This window comes from Sciurus carolinensis, chromosome 3 (genome assembly GCF_902686445.1).
Source record: "Sciurus carolinensis chromosome 3, mSciCar1.2, whole genome shotgun sequence".
Taxonomy (NCBI): Eukaryota; Metazoa; Chordata; class Mammalia; order Rodentia; family Sciuridae; genus Sciurus; species Sciurus carolinensis.
In genome coordinates, this window is record NC_062215.1 from 3,586,623 (window position 1) to 3,605,119 (window position 18,497).

At 60.3% G+C, this 18,497-nt stretch overlaps 2 protein-coding genes across 5 annotated transcripts in view; one reads left to right on the top strand and one right to left on the bottom strand.

Annotated features, from left to right (window-relative positions):
- Window positions 1–12,116, top strand: part of Dnah17 (dynein axonemal heavy chain 17) — a 113,712-nt gene extending 101,596 nt beyond the window's left edge. The window contains exons 72-81 of the mRNA XM_047542791.1: window positions 1,393–1,541; window positions 2,281–2,408; window positions 2,995–3,222; window positions 5,167–5,358; window positions 6,152–6,331; window positions 6,593–6,775; window positions 7,491–7,673; window positions 7,986–8,129; window positions 8,519–8,744; window positions 9,960–12,116. Coding sequence (XP_047398747.1) covers window positions 1,393–1,541; window positions 2,281–2,408; window positions 2,995–3,222; window positions 5,167–5,358; window positions 6,152–6,331; window positions 6,593–6,775; window positions 7,491–7,673; window positions 7,986–8,129; window positions 8,519–8,744; window positions 9,960–10,207 — 1,861 coding nt within the window. The 3' untranslated portion in view covers window positions 10,208–12,116. The remainder of the gene's footprint in view (window positions 1–1,392; window positions 1,542–2,280; window positions 2,409–2,994; window positions 3,223–5,166; window positions 5,359–6,151; window positions 6,332–6,592; window positions 6,776–7,490; window positions 7,674–7,985; window positions 8,130–8,518; window positions 8,745–9,959) is intronic.
- The window catches only part of Pgs1 (phosphatidylglycerophosphate synthase 1), a 37,029-nt gene continuing 27,940 nt past the window's right edge, over window positions 9,409–18,497 (bottom strand). For 2 of the 4 annotated variants that reach the window (XM_047542843.1, XM_047542845.1), the window contains 3 exons: window positions 17,517–17,665; window positions 13,999–14,127; window positions 9,409–10,052 (listed from right to left, as the gene is read on the bottom strand). In XM_047542843.1, coding sequence (XP_047398799.1) covers window positions 14,008–14,127; window positions 17,517–17,665 — 269 coding nt within the window. In that variant the 3' untranslated portion in view covers window positions 9,409–10,052; window positions 13,999–14,007. Of the gene's footprint in view, window positions 10,053–13,998; window positions 14,128–17,516; window positions 17,666–18,497 lie in introns of those variants that run through there. The other 2 variants (XR_007107581.1, XM_047542844.1) reach the window with 2 other exon arrangements.

Below are 18,497 nucleotides of genomic sequence, written 5' to 3' on the forward strand. Positions count from 1 at the left end.
GGGCTGCCCACCGCGGGGCCACAGCCCAGCCCTCTCCATTTTTGTTGAGACGGGGTCTGGCTAGGCTGCCCAGGCTGGCCCCTAACCTGCCATCCTCCTGCCTCCGCCCGTGGCTGGCCAGGCTCACAAGTGTGGCCACTGCGCCCGGCCAATGTCAGCCCCTTAGGCTCCGGCCAGTGTGCCAGTGAACCGCTGATTCTGAGGACAAGGGGCTGTTCGCTACAGGAGGGACGGGCGGAGAGCCCAAGGCCACTCTGAGTGGGCGCCATGGTCGGCTCTGGCCCCCAACTTTCCTAGCAGCCCGGACGGGGGGCGATTTCCCAAGAGGCACCGCGTCCCTCAAGGAACCCACCTTCAGAGCAGCGCCTGCTCCCCTCTCTGGTCCTTCGAGGCTCCGCGTTCTGCTTCGTCTTCCTCAAGGAGGAAGGGCCAGGAGGGGTGCGGCCAGCCAGCCAGAGCAGGGGGTCCTGCGCTCCCTGGCCTGGGAAGACCCGTTGAGGGGCAGGAGCGTCCCTGGCCTGGGGCAGCTTGGCGTGTCTGAGTGCCAGCGGGATTCCAAGGGTCCGCCTGCATCCGCAAGGCGGGTTCACTGGCACAGAAGGGCCGTTTGGCCTGACCAAGGGGTCAGCAAAGGTGACCCTGCTCCGCCCCGCCCAGGTGCAGAACTCGGTTCCCTCTGGGAGCCCCTTGGGCCAGATCTTAGCATCCCTGGCCTGAGTCCATTCCTGAGGCCTGGACCGGGCAGCCCTGGGGGACAGCCCCCTCCTCCTGTAGTCAGGTTGTTCAGGAAACTGCAGGACCTAGCGAAGGGCAGCGCGGGGGACGAGGAACAGACGCAGGTGTCCTGAAGGAGGAGCTGGAGCGGCTGGGTGGCCATGGGCGCGTCCCGGATCCTGGGGCACCCAGGCCCCCAACTGCCTCGGCAAGCAAGGTCCCGGCGGGCTGGACGTTACAGCCTTGCCGACCACGGGGGGAGAGCCATCCGAGTGCGGTCAGCTCAGTGCCGGCACCATATTTTCCCAAGAGGGCCACCTGGGCCCTGGACTGGCCTGGGCTCCCAGGGCAGGGGAAGCGGGGCTTGGCGAGGAGGCACCATGTCCTCGCCACCTTCCCGCTGGTCTGTCCGATGGTCCACGTCACGCGGTCCTTCCTTCTCACACCCCGCCGCGGTGGACCCCAGGGAAGAGCAGGTTGCCGAGCCCCCAGAAGCAAAGGGCACCCTAACTCGTGAAGCCCAGGTGGCAGAGGAAACCCTCCGCCCCGCGGAGACGCGCCCGAGGGCTTTGCTTTCCCGCCAGAGGCCTCTCTGCTGGAGAAAGTCCAAGAGAGGGCCCTCCGCGGGGCCACAGCGCAGCCCGGGGCACGGGGCCTGACGCTGCCTGCCGCCCTCAGGAACTTCGTGGAGGAGAAGATGGGCAGCAAGTTCGTGGAAGGCCGGAGCGTGGAGTTCTCCAAGTCCTACGAGGAGAGCAGCCCCTCCACTCCCATCTTCTTCATCCTGTCCCCCGGGGTGGACCCCCTGAAAGACGTGGAAGCGCTGGGTGAGTGCAGAGGGCCGTGAAGTCCTCAGTCATCAGGGAAGACCCACCGCTTGCCCATGAGGAGGGTTGGCAGGGGCGTGGCAGATGAAGCCCTTGGGCGTCATGGTGGGCGCCTAAAGCACTGTGGCCACTGCTGTGTCAAAGGGTTGCCCAGTAAGCTACATGTCACTACCATGTGACTCAGCCAGTCCACTGCTGGGCATGCAGCCAAACCCCTGAAAACGACATCTGGACAAGTACTTTACCAAGAGGTAGAAAACCCCCATCGACTGATGGAAAGCTAAATATGAGTGGGTTATCCATGCAGTGGAATACTATGCTGCCCTGAAAAGTCACGCCAGGACAGGGGCAAGCCTCGACAACCTTAGGCTCAGCAAAAGAAGCCAGGTGCCAAAACCTCAGTGTGATCCCATTTATGTGAAATGTCCAAGATAGGCCAATCCACAGGGAAAGAAAGCAGATTAGGGTTGCCAGGGGAGGGGGAGGGGAGGGGGACTGGCTCTTTCTAGGCATGAGGGCCCCTGGGGTGATGACCATCTGGACCCAGGTATGTGGCTTGCAGCACACAGGAGCATACTGAATGCCCCTGAACTGTGCTGAGAGGTTGAATATGTTGTGCACTGTGCATTTCCCCTGATAAACAAGGTGGGGAAGTGTGTGGATTCCCGGCTGTGGACACAGAACCTGAACCTCTGCCATTGACTCATCCCTGTGCCTTTCCTGTTTTTCCTTTCTTTAGGAAAAAAATTGGGATTTACCATAGACAATGGGAAACTCCATAATGTGTCCCTGGGGCAGGGACAAGAGGTGGTGGCCGAGAATGCTCTGGACGTGGCAGCAGAGAACGGGCACTGGGTCATTCTGCAGGTGAGGCCCTCACAAGGCAGCATGGAGGCCGAGGCCTGGGGGTGGGTTCCGTGCAGGACGTGCACTCGTCAAGGGCAGGCGTCCCACCACCCCGACGGAGGGCATGGCCCGGGTCTGCTCTGTGCCAGGCGGGAGGGGGGCCCTGCGGGCGGGGCGATGCCGGGCCTACCCCAGCGCACCCCTCAGACTCAGTATTTGAGAACCAGCTCAGCCAGCGAAAGCGTCCCTGTCCCCCGGCCCGTACCCGCCGCCCGCGCTTGCGGGGCAGCCGGCAGAGGCCACGCACCCAGATGTGCTCTCCACAGCCTGGCCAGACCCCAGCAGGACCACCGCCGTGTCCTGAGCCCCTCCACGACCCTCCTAGCTCCTACAGGGCCGGGGACCATGGGACCTGGCCCCGTGCCGGGAAGGACACAGAGAACGCGGCACAGGCTGCAAGTGTGAAATAACCGAGCCAAGACTTGCTGGGAGGGCCCGCCCGGTGTCCAGCGCCTGGTGGGGGCGGCCCCCAGGCGCAAGGCTGCGCTAGGAGAGCCCCGTGCGGACCAGGGGACACTGCCAAGGGCCTCTCCTGCTCTGACTGCAGAACATCCACCTGGTGGCCCGGTGGCTGAGCACCCTGGACAAGAAGGTGGAGCGCTACAGCGCTGGCAGCCACGAGGACTACCGCGTGTTCATCAGCGCGGAGCCCGCGCCCAGCCCCGAGACCCACATCATCCCCCAGGGCATCCTGGAGAACGCCATCAAGATCACCAACGAGCCGCCCACCGGCATGTACGCCAACCTGCACAAGGCCCTGGACCTCTTCAACCAGGTGGGAGGCGCCGCCGCCGAAGGCTGTGCAGCACGCGGTCACTCAGCCGCCACGGGCGGAGGCCGGCCTGGGCGCAGGAACGCCTGGCCACGGGGTCCTGGGACAGGAGGCCAGGGGAGGGCCCATCGGTGTCCCGGGCACCCCGACCCCTGCTCCCGCCCTCGGGAGCGGCCGTGCTAGTTTGCAGGCCAGCTATGAATGGATGGGGCCACAGCACCTCCGACTGCAGATGATGACCAGTGACAGCAAATGGGCTCTGGCTCTGTGGCCTGGCCTCCTCACTGTCCCCTCTCCTGCCCTGCCACAAGGCCAGGGCTGGCCGGGTAGCCCGGTCTTGCCCACACTGCAGTGGCTGCTTGAGGCCTCTGACAGGCTGGCACCCAGGACCTCGAGCACCCAGGCCTGCCTGCCCAGGCCACCTCCACTCCCCACCTCTACCCGGGTCTGCGCTCCCAGGACCCCCTCTGACCCACACCTCCCAAACCCCCAGGCTGCACCCGAGGCCGCGTCTCCGCAGCCTGCCCACCACCGCCTACAGGGTTGCTGCTTCTGCAAACCCCTGGCGTCTCGCCTCCCTCTGCACGTCCCCTGCCCTGCTCTGCACGCATCTCCCACCTGCAGCCTACCCTTCCTGAGGTTTGGAGACCCTGTCCTGCCCTGTGACACCTGAGGAAGGCAACGTGCCCCTGCAGCACACTGTCCCAGAATGCACCACTCCCACGTCTAATACAAAAAGACACGGATGCTGGTGCGGTCATGCCCACCTGTAATCCCAGCAACTCAGGAGGCTGAGGCAGGAGGATGACACTTTGAGGCCAGCCTCGGAGACTAAGCAAGACCCTGTCTTAAAATGAAAAACAGGGCTGGGCTTGTGGCTCAAGGGTGGAGCGCTTGCCTGGCACGTGTGAGGCCCTGGGTTCCATCCTCAGCACCACGTAGAAATAAATAAAAGACCCATTGACAACTAAAAAAAAATTTTTTTTTAAATGAAAACAAAGTGCCGGAACGCGGCGCAGCGGCGGAGCGCCCGGGTGCCGCTCCCAGAGCCAAAGCAAACAGGAGAGCCCCTGAGCCTCCACAACGGCTCCGACCTGCTTTCAGAGGAGTCGTCATCCAAGTGTGCAGACCAGGGGGCCCTGAGGGGGAGAAGCAGATGGGCAAGGTCACCGCCGGGTGCCCAGCCACGTTGGGCGAGGGGCAGGGACGTGCCCGAAGATCGGGACCCCCGCGTGGCAGGCGCTGCAGGAAGCACGGGGCGTGTGCTGAAGCTGTCACGCCCGGGTCAGCGCTGGCGTGGGGCACCGCCTGCACGGAGAGACCGTGGCGGGCGGCGTCTCTGGTCTTCGCATTTCACCTGTGCCGTGTCTCACGAGTGTCACGGGCACTCTGGGGCGGGCACAGCTCCAGCCAGCTCGGGGCTCCCCTGTGCCGGGGCCAGTGTGCCACTGTGCAGAACAGCCACACTGTCCTCAGGGGCGGCCCGCTGGCACGCACGCCTGCGCACAGCGGGCCCTGCAGGCGACGTGTGCCACATGACAGCAGCAGAACACCACTGGCCACAGGCACCCCGGCTCTGTCAGTCCTGTGGGACGCCAGGCCAGGCCCGGTCCGTCCTGAGCAAGACGGGCACCTGCGGCCCACGGCCTGTTTGACGAGCGTGGTGCCAGTCTGCCTCGTCATGATCACTTACATTTTTGAAAGGAAGTGGGTGCTGGGGACACAGCGCCGTGGGTGGAGTGTGGGCCCCGGTTCCATCCCCAGCACCGCCAGAACCAGGAAGGAGGGGAGCCCCTGCGGTGCCCTCCCAGCTGGGCTTTCCTGTCTGGTCCCAGGAGGCAGCAGACGGGATCCGCCCCGTCCCCTCCACCCGCGTCCCGAGACGGGACCCTGGTCCCACGTCAGGTGTCTGTGTGCAGCCACCCTTTCCTGCCCCGCGCCCCGCAGGACACCATGGAGATGTGCACCAAGGAGATCGAGTTCAAGTGCATCCTCTTCGCCCTGTGCTACTTCCACGCCGTGGTGGCCGAGAGGCGCAAGTTTGGTGCCCAGGGCTGGAACCGGTCATACCCCTTCAACAACGGGGACCTCACCATCTCCATCAACGTGCTCTACAACTACCTGGAGGCCAACACCAAGGCGAGGAGCGCGGCCCTCCCGGGCCTGGTCGCGGTCCCTCCCGCCTGCCCTGTCTTCCCTGTCTCCTTTCAAAGGCATTAAGTGGGCGCCAGCAGCCCACGGAGACCTACAAGCATGATCGCCCCCCATCGCCACCCCACATGACCCTGCCCGGCCCTCCTGCAGCTGGGACCGTCCTGCCCGCATGGGGCCGTTAAGGCAGAAACAGGCCCAGAAGTCCCAGGACCGTGAATGGGCGTGGGCAGGCAGGGCTTTACGGTCCCTTGCTCTGTCAGGGACAGACACAGTCCCTCTGGGGACGGAGGGACGCAGGAGAGAAGGGGCAGTTCTCCCTGTTCTCACGAAAAATGGGAATAAAGACACAAAGTCAGGCGCTCCGGAGACCGTCTCCAGCAGGGAGGGCGCAGCTGGGGAAAGGACAGGGGGACTCTGGCTGCCGGGGACAGACGGCCCTGGCGGTGTCTCACCTCCCGGGTGGGAGTCCCCTGACGTTCAGAGGCAGAGGTGCAGGGAAGGTGCAGGAAGGACTTGCACCAGCAGAGCCGGGCGCTCCACCCAAGACCAGAGGCGGCTCCAGGCGGGTGGTGCAGGCACGGGGAAGGCAGCCCTCGGCCTGGCGACAGCGGTCACAGCGGTCACAGCCGAGCTTGAGAGCAAACAGCCTGGGAGGCCAGCCTGGTCAGCAAGCACAGGGCAGTATGACAGGCCCTCCCGAGCATGGCTGACCACCCAGCCCGACCTCCGCGGGACAGAGGGCAGGGTGCCTTCTCCCAACTGCGTCCTCCCTCCCCAGGTGCCCTGGGATGATCTCCGCTACCTCTTTGGTGAGATCATGTATGGCGGCCACATCACGGACGACTGGGACCGCCGGCTGTGCAGGACGTACCTAGCGGAGTACGTCCGCGGGGAGATGCTGGAGGGAGAGGTGATGCTGGCCCCTGGCTTTCAGATCCCCCCCAACCTGGACTACAAGGTACGGAGCAGCCTGCGCTGGGGGGTTGGCGGACGGGCTGCTTCTCAAACAGGGCAGGTGGCCGAGCCAGAACCCGGGCGCCAGAACAAGGAAGGGGCGGGATTTCCTTTCTGTAGCTGGGAGCCAGGCCGGGGTGAGGGACCAAGCGAGGTTCCCGCAGAGGGCGGGGTGCGGGCAGAACCTGGGGCTGGAGTGAGGCAGGGAGCCCGCTCGGCTGGCACGGCCTCACCCGGCAGGCTGCTCACACAGTCCTCCTTCCAGGGCTACCACGAGTACATCGATGAGAACCTGCCCCCCGAGAGCCCCTACCTGTACGGCCTGCACCCCAATGCAGAGATTGGCTTTCTGACGGTCACCTCAGAGAAGCTGTTCCGCACTGTGCTGGAAATGCAGCCCAAAGAGACAGACTCGGGAGCAGGCACCGGAGTTTCCCGCGAGGAGAAGGCAGGACCCTTCGCGTCCCTCCCAGGACCCTGGGCCAGTCACACAGCACAGGGCAGCCTGGCTGGCGGCAGTGCCTGGGCCCTGGTGAGCCAGGCACACGCCATCCCAGCCTCGGGAGCGAGAAGCCCGGGGTGAGAGCTTGCAAACTGGTTACAGGCCCCAGGCACTGCTGTCCTCAGAAGCGCCCTGCGTCAGGCGCGGTCAGACCCCAGGGTGGCGGCAAGTGTGGCTCTGGCAGGACAGCCTGCACACACTCCCCGTCCCCAGGCGAGCTCAGCTGGCCACCGGGCAGACCCACTAAGAAGAGCTCAGGGAGCACAGCACTGCACGAACCCTGCTTGTCAGGGCCACCTCGGGCCACGCGAGGGCCCGCACTGCCACACCAGCACAGGCCAGCCAGCTACCTTACACGTGATACTAGCGATCTCCTGATGGACAGTGGTGGGCGTGACCACTCCAAGGGGTGCAGTGGGGACAAAGCGACCCCACTCCCACCAGCACATTCCAGCAGGTGTGGAGGCAGCAGGCCAGGGAGGCCTGAGGCACGCGGGCAGCCGCATGGTGCCAGCAGGGTTGGTGCACCCAGAGCGCCCGCTGGTCACCACATGTGGTCCTGGGTTCTGAAGGCAGGGAGGCTCCCTGGCCTGAGGCAGCAGGCGAGGGTCCCTGCTGTGCTGAAGGCAGTGCCGGGGGCTTACTAGGGGCTGGCTTCCAGGTGAAGGCCGTGCTGGATGAGATCCTCGAGAAGATTCCGGAGACGTTCAACATGGCCGAGATCATGGCAAAGGCAGCTGAGAAGACGCCCTACGTGGTAGTCGCCTTTCAAGAATGTGAAAGGATGAACATACTGACCAACGAAATGCGTCGTTCCCTGAAGGAGTTGAACCTCGGGCTGAAGGTGCGGTCAGGTCACAGCCCGGGTGGCTCAGGGATCAGCGCACCAAGCGCACTCACGGCTGCCCTCCTGCCCTGCTCTGGAGTCCCAGCTGCTCTGGAAGCCACGGAGCTCATCCTGCCTGCTCCTGGCAGGAGACGCTGGCCAGGGCCCCGTGCAGGGGTCTCCAGGGTCCCCAGAGTCAGGCTGGCGGCTCACAACACACGGGCTGGGTGCCTCCCACCCTCGTGGGCAGGGCAAAGGTGTGCCTGACCACGTCTGCCCCAGGCCAAGCGGCACGGCCCGTACTGCCCTGAACCCAGCCATGTCCCTCAGGGGGAACTGACCATCACCACTGACATGGAAGACCTGTCCACGGCTCTGTTTTACGACACTGTGCCCGACACGTGGGTGGCCCGGGCCTACCCCTCCCTGATGGGCCTGGCAGCCTGGTACTCAGATCTGCTGCTCCGCATCAGGGTAAGCACTGCTCCTCGGAGCCACTGCCCAACTCAGACGTGGGGACCATGCCCCAGAGCCTCGGGAGCAGAGGCCAGGCCTCTGCCAGAGCAGGTGGAAGGGCCTGGCCCATCCCCAGGCACCCCGACAAGGCAGGAGCCTCCTCTCAAGGAGGCAGTCCAGCCAGGGCCAAGCCAGTGTGGCAGCCCCGCTTGCCAGTGAGCGCCGCCAAGGGCTCAGGCCTCAGTGAGCCTGGTGACGAGGCCAGGTCGGCCACTCCCTCCCTGACCCGCCCTTCCCACTTGTCCCCTCATTTAAAATGGAGCCAGACAGCAAGGGAGGGCGCCCTCTGTGGAGCTGCGGGCAAGCCCTGGCCTCCCCTGCTCACCCCGGCCTGTGCTTCTGCGCAGGAGCTCGAGGCCTGGACAACGGACTTTGCCCTGCCCACCACCGTGTGGCTGGCTGGGTTCTTCAACCCCCAGTCCTTCCTCACGGCCATCATGCAGTCCATGGCCAGGAAGAACGAGTGGCCCCTCGACAAGATGTGTTTGTCAGTGGAAGTGACCAAGAGAAACCGGGAGGACGTGACTGCCCCCCCGCGAGAGGGCGCCTACGTGTACGGGCTCTTCATGGAAGGTGAGGAGTGCTGTCCAGACACAGCCAGCTCTCAGCAGGACAGGCTGTGCAGCAGGGGGCAGGTGGGAGAGCGGTGTCAGGACAGGCACGCGGGCCCACAGCCTGGAGCACGCTGACCACTGGAGTCGGTGGGTTCTGAGGACTGAGAGGGCCGGGGGACACAGACCATTCCAGCCGGCGAGCCGGGGCGAAGCCAAGAGTGCTGTGTGCTCGGCCCACGGCCGTGCAGACCCGAGGAACTCGCCCTCCAGCCGGGCGCAGGGCCAGGGCCGGTGTGCCTCCTGCAGAGCCGCGTGCTGCTGGGCACATCGGCTGGCCCCCAGCCAGGAGCCCACCTCTGCTGCGCTCCTGTCCAGGCCCTGCCAACCTCCAGGCGGGAGTTCAGGGACGGGAGGCCCGCCTGGCCCCCAGTCTCAGAGCCCGTGTGTCACCATCCACACGGCTGGGAACCAGAGAAGGGGAAGGGAGGTGGAGGCACCGGCTAGAACTGGACCCCTCAGCCCACTGCCACCAAGAGGCAGGCCACTCACTCAGACATGCTGAGCAGAGCAGCCACTCCTCGGCCAAACCCCAGCCACTCCACAACTGCCCCCACCCGATATCAGGCAGGGCCGGCAGAGGCCGAGGCACCCCGTTCCCACGGCATCCAAGAAAAACAGCAGCAGCCGTTCCCCACGTTTATTTTGGAATTCCAGACAGAAAATACGAACATCATTGAACATGATGAGTAGAAATGGCCGCGGTCTGGTTCAAGGCAGAGTATTTCCATATGCACATATATAGTCACGTACACTGCACACGTTTGCAGGGGGCAGGCGCCAACAGGAGCGGTCAGGGAACGCTGTGCTTCAGCTGGGTTAGGACTTCTTGCTACAGAGTGAGAAAGCCGACAGACGAAGCTCTGGACACACCCCAGGTGTCAACAGATGGCACCCAGGAGCCTTAGTGTGGAGCTGTTCCTCAGCGCAGAGCGAGATGCACAGGGCAGGCAGACGTGCCGCCTTCACCACAGCGTGCTCTGCGGACACCTGCACCCCCTGCCCCTGGCTCTGGCCTCAACTCCTCAGGAGTCTCAGGGCGCTGGCCTCCTCGCAAAGGGTGGGGTGTGAGGCTGGGCCTCTCTCCCCGTGTGCCCCTCCCTCACTGCCAGCACGCAGACAAGACTTGCTGGCCACGTCAGGGCTGCCCTGACCCTTGGCCATGCCGTCCCTGCAGGAGCTCGCTGGGACACCCAGACCGGAGTCATCACGGAAGCACGTCTGAAGGAGCTGACGCCAGCCATGCCCGTCATCTTCATCAAGGCCATCCCTGTGGACCGCATGGAGACCAAGAACATCTATGAGTGCCCCGTGTACAAAACGCGCATCCGTGGACCCACCTACGTCTGGACCTTCAACCTCAAGACTAAAGAGAAGGCAGCCAAGTGGATCCTGGCGGCCGTGGCGCTGCTGCTGCAGGTGTGACGGGCTGCTGGTCCTGCCCCATGGCCCCACCTGAACCAAGTCAACCAGACTCCACCATCGGAGACGGGCCTTGCAACTGTCACCTGCTCTTTATGGGAACTGATGGTTGTTTTTTCCCTTACATAATCAAGGTGCTTTGTAACCAAGCGCACCTGGACTAACAGGAGGGTGGAGGCTGGTGTACAAGAGGGGTGCAGATTAAAGCTACCGCAGTCACTCGGCTGTCCTCATCCAGCTGGGCTCGGCGCCTCAGGCTGGCCAGAGCCTGGTACAGCTGGGCAGGGCCCCCATTCCAGCAGCCCAGGGAAAGTATCACAGGAGCCAAACCTCCAAATCCTGACTCCTGGGGAAGAGAGGGTGCAAGCAGCATATGGAGTCAGGGTGCAGCACAGTATGGTCTGACGTCATGCGCAGCCCCACTCGAGGGACCAGGGTCGCACTCCTCTCCAAGGACAAAAGGGCTTTGACAAATGATACTCCCCACCTTCCGCCCCCGCGTCTAGAAGAGGAAACTATTCCATGCAGGGGCCGCTTCCGCCTAGGGTGCTTCCCCTCAGTCACCCACACTTTCTGAAACCACGGGGCAAGACAGTGGGGACCTCAGGGGACTACCTTAACTGTAAGGTGGTGTCCTGTGTGTCCTGGTGGTTCACAGGTTCCCTTTTCCACAGCATGGCACGGGGGAGATTTATACTTTCTCCTGTCTGCTATCCCCACCCCCACCATCAGGCAGGGCCAGCAGGAGGGTGTGCAGAGTCCGGAGGTACCCCTGTGAACCGTACAGCCCAGGCTGGGAGACGGCTATTTTGGCTGCTCAGCAGCAGCTTCCACCCAATTCCAAGCCCCAGTGAGGCCTCCCCATTGTGAACTGTGCTCCTGGAATAAGCAAAGTCACGTTCCTATTCCTTACGAGCAGTCCTTCAACTTATCTGAGCTTTGGACATTCACATGACACCCTAAAAACTCCCCTCGACCTGTCAGGAGAACCACACTGCCCATATACACCTGTGCTCAGTTGCCAGCAACTATCTGTCCTGAGTGAGTGAAGACAAAGGCAGATGGCTGTCAAGCCCCTCCTTGCTCCAAGGGAACCTGCCCCAGTCAACAGGCAGCTACAGGTGGAACTGTTGAGCCCCCAGGCTAGCAGGAAGTCTGCTGTCTGCCATCGGAATCACTTCAACAGTAGTGAGAGGTAGCCAGGCCCAACGGGCCCTGTGGCCACGCCAAGGAAGGCATTCCAGCAATGTGACCAGGCTGCCACTCAGGCGGATTGGGGCAGCGGGGTGCAGACAAGAGGAGGAGACAACTACCCAAAAGTCTGGAAGCCAGGGGAAGCAGGCACAGAGCCCACAAGCCCCAGGTAAGATGGGTTCCAGGGGGCAAGACACAGCTTTCTAGGCTTGACGTTAGCAGACACCCTGGGAATGGCGCTCTAACCTCAGCTCGGTCTTAAGTTTGGCAAGGTCTTTTTTACAAGTATGTCTACCCAAACCACGGGCAAAGAAGCCGTGCATACTCAACAGAGGTTGAGGCCCAGAGGTTCTGATCAGAGGGCAAAGGAAAAGCACCTCAGATCAGGAGGGAATCCGAGCCCCTGGGGCACAGGGAAGGAAGCAGAACGCCCATGCCCCTGCTGGCCAGGAGGGGTTACTGCAGCTGATCATAACCAGGTCGCAGGGACAGGCCAGTCTTCAACGGGAGGAGAAAAGGCCACCAGTGGCCTGCCACCAGCAGCTCATCTCCATTCCCCGGTAATAGCCGCAAAATGTGAACTTTTTCCAATTTTGCCTTTAGAGCCTAAAATAAAACAGTAATTTATTCCACATGTACATATTGTGGGCAGTTGACAAAACTATCTCCAAACATTCCAAGGGATGATTCACCTTTGGGCTGTACACAGTGAGGAGGAAAGCACTGTTTGGAAGAGAAACTAGGGGCCTCCGGTCTCTGCCTCTCCTGGTTGCTGAGTACAGTTAGGGAGAGCTCCTGGGCAGAAGAACCTGCCCGCCACCCTGAAGGTCATTAGCAGAGACAAAGGGGGCAGTGGGGACAGGAATGCTCAAGCCAGGCTGTGGTGCGATGGTGTTTACTGCGGTCCTGCAGAAACCCTAGGAATGCGCATGCTGGTGAAGAAAGCCTCTCCACACAGAAACCCAGTGCCCCTGCCATTCCTGTGGCTCCTCTCAACTCAATGTCCCCAGGGACAATTTAGTGACCAGCCTAAGGACAAAGAGCCTTAACCATACGCTGCAAGCCGGGCGGGGTGGGGGGTGGCACAGTCACTCAGCATCCTTGCTCCCGGCACACAGCCAGCCCACGGGGATGGGGCCAGCAGGCACGACCTTTCAGAACCCATAAAAGGGGACCCTGGTGGCTGCCATCTCTCAGCAGGCAGGCAGAAGCAACTGCTTCCAGAAGCACAAGGTACAGGGAAGGACTCCAGTCTGGCTCCCCTAAAGGATGAGCTGCCACGCTTGGGGTCTCTACAAAAGACTCATGCTTTGTGTAAGGTTCAAGCACCCGACACACTGAGGCTGGGCGAGTTCTGAAACTGGGTCCCAAGACAATGGGGGCGGGCAGACTTCTGTAAATATGCAGGCATGTGGCTTCCAAATGCCCTGCTTCAGATAACAAAGAATATGGGCTGACATTACCAACCAATCACAAGGTGTAGTGCTTATGTGGAGTCAAATAAAAAATTAAAATGAGCTGGGAGAGGCGGCACACACCTGTAATCCCAGCAACTCAGGAGGCTGAGGCAGGAGGATTTCAAGTTCATGTTCAAGACCAGCCTCAGCAACTTAGCAACACTGTGTCGTGAAAAATAAAAATAAAGGGCTAGGATGTAGCTAAATGACAGAATGTCCCTGGGTTCAATCATCAGTACCCCTCCCCGCGCGTGTGTATGTGTGCACACACACACAACTAATTAAAATAACAAAAGACTACAGTTTTAAATGCAAAAAAATTTAAAAAATGAGGTTGTCAAGAGCCAAGGAACCCTACACTATAAACATGGTTGGTGCCAACACAGAAGCACATGCCACCCCCCCATTCTGGTGGTTCCTCACTCCCCCTTACCCTCAAACTGAAGTCCCAAACACACCAATGAGCAGAAGACCCAGGATACCCACCCCCTCTGGGGCCCTCCAGAATGTGCTCAGGGACACAGGGGGCCACTGCAGAGAGATCCCATCTCATGGTGGCCACCCCTCTCTACCGACCTCCAGGCAGCAAGACAGCAGGGGTGGTTGGGGCCCGGCAGGCGGCTTTCGGGTCGGAGACAGAACGCCATGCTCCCTAACTGCACACCAGAGGTTCATGGGGACGGCAAGGCAGAGCCCAAGGTCTGGCTCAGCCACCACCTGGCCCCGAGCTGCAGCTGGCCAGAGCAGCAGGCCAGAGCCCCTCTCCACTCTCAGGGGCTTCCTCCTCCTCCTCCCACAGCTGTCTCCTGCAGGGTCCTGCTCAGCAAGAGGAGGGAAGGACAAACTGCCTGCCCCTCGCCCGAGGCCTCACATGGCCCTGGCAAGGGCAAGCAGAAGCGACCACACACAGCTGACAGTGGCCCCATCATTTGGTGTGACTGGCACCTGACAAGAGGTGAATCAGCTGCCTAATTTAGCCCCAGTCTTCAGAAACTCTGATGACAGCTACCCAAACCCTACAGTAGCCTCCGCGTGCTTAAGTCAGGAAGGGGTGAAAGAGCCCTCAGGGTTCCTTCAGGAGGGTCTCTGCTAGTTGGACCACCCTCTGCAAAACTAGCTGAGAGGCGGTGCAGGAGACAGCACCTGGTGTCCTCAGAAGAAGTTCTTGATCAGTGGAGTCACCATCTTCACCCACAGCTTCACCTGCCGACTTGGCTGCTCAAAGGTGGCAGAGGACACCACACCTGACCGCAGGTAGAGCTGCTCTTGCTCCTGAGGAAGAAAAACAGACAGGAGTAGTTAGAGTCCCTCCAGCACCAGGTAACATGGCCCTCAGACCAGCCTAGAAAACACTGACTTCCCACGTCAGGCCAGAGGTGCGGGGTGTCCGGTGGCACGGCAAGGCTGCCACTTGCTCAGAGGAGCTATGAGGGGCGGTGCTGGGGACACATGGGTGTCTACGCTTCTCCCACTTAGAGCTGAGGAAACATGCCTGGTGGAAAAAGTGCTGTCAAAGCTCACCAACTCGAAGTCGTGTACACCACGACTGGGATCCTAATTAGAGTGAGATACACGGAGTGTGCGCCGCCGTGGGGGGCCAGCAGGGTGCAGCGCAAGGACAGAGCCTGGCCCAGCACGTGGCACAGAGGACTCTCCTTCAATTCCAGCACCACAAAGAAAAACATCTTTTAAATAAGACAGTTTCCTTCCAGCAAACTGGTAAAGTCATGTGTGATGTCGTTGCCCTGGCTGACGTAAACTGCTGTGGAAAGGGGCACAGAGGCATCTCTCTCCAAGGCCATCCAGCGACAGGTATCAAAAGCCTCAAAAGCTCCGCTTGCAGGCTTCTCCCAAGACAGCAGCTGTGCACCCAGAACTGAGCACGAGGGTGTCTGCACACAGACACTTATCACAATGGCACTGTGATGGGAAACTGGAAACCACTGACACGTCCAAAAGCACCTTAGCAAGACACCCACGTGGAGAGACAGCCTTCACCACGAGGCAGCCGCATCACAGGATGCTTAACAGTAGGGCAGAATGCACAGCACCTGGCAGAAGCAGCTGGACGTGGAATACACACCTGGCACTCCCGGGGGATAGGCTCCAGGACCCCACAAACACCAAGCCCTGAGCGTGCCCAAGTCCCTGACACCGAATGCACAGCGTCCATGTGGGCATGTCCCCGGGGGACTTCTGAATTCCACCTTACCTGTGACATCTTAGACAAGGAAAAGGTCACATAAATAGCTGTCATACTGTATTGTTTCAGGGGAATATTTGCACATATTCAGTACAATTGGAATGGTTTTCCAACCATTTTGATCCATGGGTGGTTGAATCCCTGAATTCAGAACCGAGGGGTATGGAGGGCCAGCAGTAATCCTAATTCCTTTTTTAAAGTCATGCCTCTCCACATGTACACAGAATAAAAGGGAACAAGCAAAATGAGTTCTGACCAAAGGCTAGTTTCTTTTAATTTTTACAACAAAATGTTTACTACTGTCACGTCTGGAACAGGTGCACAGGCTTTGCCTCCGAGTGTGTGCAGGATCTCCAGGAGAATGCCGCTTCCTTCAGTCACGTGTCCGCAGGGCATGTCCTCTCCTAACCAAGCCTCATGGCCAGGCAGCAGCTGGGGACCAAACCCCACTGCACTCAAGTCTGTGTCTTATCGACAAGTTCTGGGTCATGCCTGTGTTCACACCCCACAACTGCAGGGTCACACAAGAGGGACACCGTGTGAGGGAAGACCACGTCTTCGATGTCAGTGGCCGCGCTTTCTCCTGCACCCTCTCTGCTGTCATGAAGCACGCCCTGGAGCCACATCCACACACACACAGAGACCCGCAGCCCGTTCTACCCAGGTCCAGGTGTCACAGACAGGGGGCCTAATTCTCTGGCCTCCCAACTGCTGCTGCCGAGCTCCAAATCCCTGGCAGGAGGTGCCTGCCTGAAAAGCCAGCACTGGGCTTGGGGGCTGTTCTGCATGAGTTCCCACAAACGCAGCGCAGCTCTGTGTTCTCCAGTGAACACCCGGCCAAGGTTGCAATGAGATTACCAGAAACGATTCCGTGTCCTCAGACTCCACAACAGGGATGCAGAAGGAAGTCAGCTGGCCAGGGTCACAATGCTTTTCGAGGGAGTATTTGTTGGGTCACAAGTGGAAAACTGTTCTCTGAACAAAGCCAGGAAGCTTTCCATTTTTATTGCATGCACTAAGTGAAGGGAGGGACTTTGGATTCTTATAAAGACATCTCCCCATTCCCAGAGCTCCACGTGACATGGCCAGGGCCCTTCCCTGTGTCCCAGGAGAACTCTAGCAACAGCTGCTGAGAGCAGAGCCCCAAGGCTGCTGGAACTGCAGGGACTTTTTGGTGTGGGGCTGCACAGCCCCAGCAGCATTTGGTGCTCGGGGACCACGCACTGTAATCCTGGCACAGAGGAAGACAGGCAGAACAATCTAGAAATGCATTTTTGCAATTCACAGGCACAGAAATCAATCTCTCTACCACCCTCCCACAATCCAAAGCCCCTGGGATGCAGGTTTGGGAAGAAAATATCCCAAATATGTTATTTGAGAAAGCAGCTCCCAACCACAACCAGCCCAGCTTTTCTCAAGATCCAGGATGTGGGTTGAGTTCCCTGACTCAGGAAGTGGGGAAGAGTCAGTACCAAGACCCTGGGCATAGGCCTGGGCACTTACTTCTCAAGTAAACCCAGGCTCCCCATAGAACTCGTCCCCTCCCCAGGCCAAAATCACCAACAACTCTCCAGTTGGGCACACACTTCTCTCTGCACTAGAGGCCGGAGTCCAGGACTGGGTGGAAGCAGTGATCTGACTTTCCTACGAGCTGAGCTCTGAGGCCGGCAGTTGCCCCCTTACTGGAATCTCTCAGCTTTGGGGAGGAAACCTGCTGGATAAATCCAGCGTCCCAGTGGCCACCCAGGCCTGCTCTACCACTGACAGGAGACTGCAGGGGGTGGCTCCTCCTCGTCCAAGAGCTCAGCAGCCCTTCCCCAAGGTTGGAATAAGAGCTGCGCAAGGTCAGAGGATGTTTCTGAAGCCTGGCCTGCAGCGGCATTTCTGCACTCTAGTGACTCAGGAGGAGAAGCTAACGCTTCCCATGGCAAGGTGTTACTATAAGGGCCACACCCTCAAGAGCCCAAAACACTGTCGAGGCCTCACCCAAATGGGACCTGTGCTTCCATTTCAAAAGCCCATCGACACTGCTGTAGGTAACCAAACACCGAGATCTATGTAAAAACACAAATGAATTCTTGGTGACTTTCTTGTCTACTTAAATAGAAAAGAAAACACTGCTACCATCTAGGGAGGGCCAAATCCATTGCTGGCCCTTTAAGAGACGCCCTTGTTTTTAGAAGAGGTAGACCCTCTGCACAGCGTAGGAGAAGACCCCAAGACAGGTCCACACAGTTCCACAGCTGCAAGATCAAGGGCCTGGCTCTAAGGCAGGTCTCTCAGGCCTCGCTACCACATCACTGCAGACTTGGGGAAACCCATAGTCTTTCTCAGCCTTGGTCTCACTGTCTCAGCAGACAATGTCAGGGGACAACTCTTAGGGCAGCCCAGTGACACGGGGCCAGGCTGAGTACCAGCTGCACCCTGCACACCTGGGAATCCCACCACGTCAACCAACCTGGTGGAGCTGCTGCTGCAGGGCTCGGCTCTCTGTCACGATGGCGATCTGGGCCTCCAGGTCCCGGTGAACTGACCTGTACCCAAAATTAGGAGAGCCAATCAGCGTGAGACAGGGCAGGCTGCTCCCTGCCAGGTACAGCCAGAGGCCTGCAGGGAAAAGGAAATGGGCAGACAGGAAATGAGCGCAGAATCTGCCAATGTCCACACCACGACTGTGTCAACCTAAGAGAAAAGCAGCTGGCCAGGCACGCAGGTGGACAGGTGGCTCCACCCCCATGCCCCATGCTGAGGCGCAACAGACACCCCAACCAGCACTGCTCTGCACACCTCACCACTCTGCTGCGGCCTGGGTCCCCTGCAGGATGAGCAGCTGGGTTCCTCGAGGGAACTGGTGAGGCTGGCCTCAAGGTCTGCTCTCACAACCCACCTACAACTGTGCCCCAGAGAGGGCAGGGCTTCGATCCCAGCACTGAACTGCCTCTGCCACAAGTTGCCGGTGAAGCTCAGGCCCACACAGGCAGCAGCTGTTGTCCCAGCCCCGGAGCTCCTGGGAGCAAGGGGAGGCCAGGGAAGCAGCAGGCAGGGAACAGTGACCCTCTGCCTGGGCCAGCAGGCTGGTGGGGAAGATACAGGTACTGGGTAAGAACAGACCTGCCTGAGGACAAGCTGCCACCCTTCCTACCTCGGGACCCTAACCCTAACCCTAACCTCGGGACACACAAGTCTCCCTACTAACACACCAAGCTGTTTACACACCAAAAAGTTGTGAAGCCCAAAAGGGCTCCAGAGCCAGACCTCTGCTCTCAGAGGGGCCCAGGGACTTCCCTTCCGACTGCACTAGGCAAAGGCCATCTGAGGCCAATGAAGGAGAGGACCTGAGGGCCTTGCAAGTTTCCGTCTCTCTCAGAGAAACACTGGTTCCCCTTTTTTGCTAGGAGATCAATCAAGGCTCAGCAGGAAGACTGTGTGATGGGACAGC